General features: G+C 33.1%; 1 protein-coding gene across 1 annotated transcript; it reads left to right on the forward strand.

Moving 5' to 3' along the window:
* The first annotated feature begins 348 nt into the window (after nt 1-348).
* LOC119675440 (homeobox protein 2-like) lies at nt 349-1,362 on the forward strand. Its single transcript, XM_038086639.1, has one exon. The coding sequence runs from the start codon at nt 349-351 to the stop codon at nt 1,360-1,362; it is 1,014 nt and encodes a 337-aa protein (XP_037942567.1).
* The last annotated feature ends 3,172 nt before the right edge of the window (nt 1,363-4,534 follow it).

The raw sequence follows: 4,534 nt of genomic DNA on the forward strand, positions 1-4,534 counted from the left end.
ATTGTTTATATTGTCATATTGTCACATTGTTTTGTTGTCCCCAATTGTTTTGTCCCTTCTTTCTCCTATCATAGTTACTGTAAAAATATTTTTTATTGGTCCATTCTTATGTCAGAAATAACATTAGTTACTGATTGTATTAGTGAGGTCCATTTAATCCTTAAAAACGCAAAGAAATTATCAAATAGAGGCTATACGACAGCCACCATAACAGAAAAAATCAAGCGTCTAGACTATTTACATAGTAAAGTTAGTGCTATATACAAAACAGTAGAAATAGAAAAGATTAACTCCTTGATAGAGACTTTTGTCGATAAATACAATTCAGCAAAAAATTATCTATCCAAAATGAATAACCAGAACAACGTTGACCATACAAATACACCAAATACTAATAATACAAATACAATTACCCCAAATACTACAATGACTAATCAACCATTAAATAGTGAAGCTTTGGAAAAATACCTTCCAATATTCACTGGAAAAGTGTCTGAGCTAAACGGATTCATATTTAGGTTAAAAGACAGTTACAATAAATTACGGGAAGCAGATAAAAGCTATTTTATCGAATACGTAGTTGAATGCAAACTACAGCACAACGTACATATTAGAGTTAGTCCCATTGGTTTTCCACAATCTATTAAAGAACTCATTGATAATCTAAGAGAAAATTTTGTATCAGAAGATACAGTCCCTAAACTCTTACAAAAACTAAATGACACAAAACAAGGTAATTCGAATATAAAAGACTATGGTGATAAAATGTCTGATATTTTATCAAAACTTAACAATGCGTCGTTGCTAAAGGGAAACTACGACAAATGCTCACCAGAGGGTATAGCAATTGTCCAATGTAATGATGATAACGCATTATTAGCTTACAAAAAAGGTTTAAACCATTTATATTTCCAAACTGTCCAAGCTGCACAACCGACAAGCTTTAATAAAGCTAGGCTATTTGCAGAGAATATGGATATACCTACTCAGCAACAACAGTTATTAGCCTATAACTTAACATTTAATAGATTTCCTAATTACCGACATCCCGGTAACAATAATTCAAATCGAAGGAATTACCATACTAATGGTAATCAATATAACGGAAATAAAGGAAATTTTAATAACAGAAATATTAGTAATACACACTCAAACTGGAATGGAAACCATAGATATCAAAATACTAGAAACCAAAGCAATTACAATGCAAACGCGAACCGTGCAAACAACAACCGGTACAATAATAGAAGCGCATCAAATAATCGTAACATACCAAATAGGTGTGTGCGTATAACTAACGCCCAGGAAAACTACGAGCAACCAGAGATGCAATTGGAGAACCATCCACTGGTTCGAAATTAAATACTGTAAAAATTCTACACCAGACCCTGTCTAACGATGATTCAATTTTCTGTTCTGAATTAAACACAATTATAAGATTACTAATAGATACTGGTGCCGAAGTGTCTATTATAAAAAACCTTAACGTTGACAATAACTCTGACAACACATACAAACTAACAGGTATAACGAGTGAACACGTACTATCCCTAGGAACATCAAAATTATGCTTACTTTTCGAAGGAATATGGATAACGCAAACTTTCGCAGTGGTAACAGAGGATTTTCCAATCGAGGTAGACGATATTTTGGGAAGAGATTTCCTAACAACATAAATGGGAGTCATCGACTATTATTCTTTTACTCTAACGATACAATCAGGCAATAAACAAGCAGAAATACCAATAGTATGCAAACCAATTACTATTGAAGCTAGAACGGAAAGTGTCTTACCAGTAGATGTACATTTTGATGAAGATACTGTTTTATTCAACAAAGAAATCAGTAAAGGTGTCTTCATGGCTAATACAATTGTGCCAGCGAAAGGCAATTGCCACATAAGAATTGTGAATACTAATAATCACAATGTTACTATAAATAAATTACAGCTGAAGTCACAACCCTTACAATATTATAATATCCTGCAAACGAACAATAGTAATATTAACAATAATAAACTACACAAAATTTTAGATGAATTACAATTAAGTGATGATGATGACACTGGAACGATATTGCCCATAATATCCAAATACCAACATATTTTTCATTTAGATGAAGAACAGCTGTCTACAAATAATTTCTATACAGAAAAAATTTCAACTGTGGATAATATCCCAACTTATATAAAAACTATAGGTTACCACATTGCCATAACGATGACATCAAATCTCAAGTAAAAGAATTACTTGAAGATGACATAATACAACCATCAAGAAGCCCATATAACTCACCTATACTTTTGGTGCCTAAAAAATCAACAAGCGACAGTAAAAATTGGCGTTTAGTAATAGACTTCAGAAAACTTAACGAGAAAATCGTTAACGATAAGTTTCCCTTGACCCGCTTAGAGGATGTGTTAGATAAATTAGGTAGAGCTAGATATTTTTCCACTTTGGATATGACCAGCTCTTTTCACCAAATACCCATAGATGTCAATTCAAGACCTAAAACAGCATTTTCAACAAATGATGGCCATTATGAGTTCAAGAGACTACCATTTGGCTTAAAAACTTCTTCAAATAGTTTCCAGAGAATGCTAACATTAGCATTAACAGGTCTAGAAACTGAATTTTTATACGTTGACGACATCATAATATTTGGTAACAGCCTAAAACATCACAACATTAATTTGGAAAAAGTATTCCAACGACTAAGCGATACCAATCTCAAATTAAATCCCGGAAAGTGTAACTTCTTAAAACATGAAGTCACATATTTAGGTCATTTAATCACTGAGAACGGCGTTAAAACTGATCCGGCTAAGAATAAAGTAATAGAGGTTTACACACGTCCAACGAATGTTGATGACGTGAGAAGATACATTGCATTTTGCAATTATTACAGGCGATTCATATGTAACTTCGCTGATATAGCGAAACCATTGAATTTACTCCTTAAGAAAAACCAAAAGTTTGAATGGTCTAAGGAATGCGAAACTGCTTTTAACACTCTTAAGTCTAAACTATTAAACCCACCAAAACCACGCTATCCTGATTTCGAGAAACCATTTGTCATTACTACTGACGCATCAGACTTCGCTCTAGGTGCAGTTCTTTCACAAGGAAATATAGGCTCTGATTTACCTATTTGTTATGCTAGTAAAGCACTACAAAAGCATGATTTAAACAAACCAATAATCGAAAAAGAGCTATTAGCCATACATTGGGCTATAAATTATTTCCGTCCATATGTTTATGGCAAAAGATTCTATGTTGTTACGGACCATAGACCTCTAATTTTTATATTTGTACATAAGAATCCATCTTCAAAGATGACTAGAATTCGAGTAGATCTTTCAGACTACGATTTTGAGATTATATTCAAACACTCACAAATCTTATACCAAAACAAGATAGCGTCAAGTCCACTAGGAAGCTAGACCTTCCAAATGAAGACGAATTATTGAGACATTTGAAGAAAGAAGATATGAAAAAGATATGAGTAGCTACAAGAAGTAAAACAAAAATTGCACAAACTACGGAAACATTAAAGGAGTTACAAAGCCAATTGAGCATGATCAACTCTATTGTTGGAATTGTACATCCATTAGTGATATACGCAGAGTGAATAGATTACAATTTGTAAACAATGATAAGCTTAGAAAGCAATTTAAAAAAGGTACCATACACGTTACGAAAAACGATGTAACCGTGGTAATGAGCGAAGAACCTACGAAGCCGATTTCGATGGTGAAACTCATTGCAGACATTGAAAAGTTAAGAATTTATGAACTAGCGCTAGATGAAAATGAACTAGCGCTATTCAAAACTATTGAAAAAGAAAATTTTAAGAAAATGGTTAACCAAATACAACAAAGCAAACCAGCTGGTAATCGTCTCAAAATATTATTATATGAAGCTCCGGAACATATATCCGACAGCATGAAGCAATACAGACTTATAGAGGAATATCACAACACTCCTCTCGGTGGACACCAAGGAATAAGAAAAACTTTATTAAGATTAAAACAGAAATATACATGGCGTAAAATGAAACAAATGGTATACAAATATATAACTACTTGCGAGAAATGTCAACGAAATAAACAAATAAGGCACACAAAGGAAGAATTACAATTAACTGCTACTCCAAATACATCATTCGAAACAGTCGAAATAGACACAGTAGGACCTTTGCGACTATCAAATGGTTTTAGATACATTTTAACCATGCAATGTGAACTTACAAGATTTATCGTCACATATCCAATGGTTAACAAAGAAGCGAAAACAATTGCCAAGACACTTGTTGAACAATTGATATTGAAATATGGAACATTTAAAATACTAAAGTCAGATAGAGGTACAGAGTTCACGAATGAGCTCATGTCAAATATCACAGAATTGTTACAGATAAAACAAACATTCTCCACACCTTACCATCATGAAACTATAGGTACGGTTGAAAGAAATCACCGTGTACTGAACGAATACTTGCTTAACTTTGCAAACGATGATGACTGGGATAACTG

The sequence above is a fragment of the Teleopsis dalmanni genome, chromosome 2 (assembly GCF_002237135.1).
Source record: "Teleopsis dalmanni isolate 2A chromosome 2, ASM223713v2, whole genome shotgun sequence".
In the NCBI taxonomy this organism is placed as follows: Eukaryota; Metazoa; Arthropoda; class Insecta; order Diptera; family Diopsidae; genus Teleopsis; species Teleopsis dalmanni.

What these genes read in the sequence shown, in the direction of transcription:
- LOC119675440 (XM_038086639.1), top strand. Translation starts at nt 349, where the DNA reads ATGAATAACCAGAACAACGTTGACCATACAAATACACCAAATACTAAT.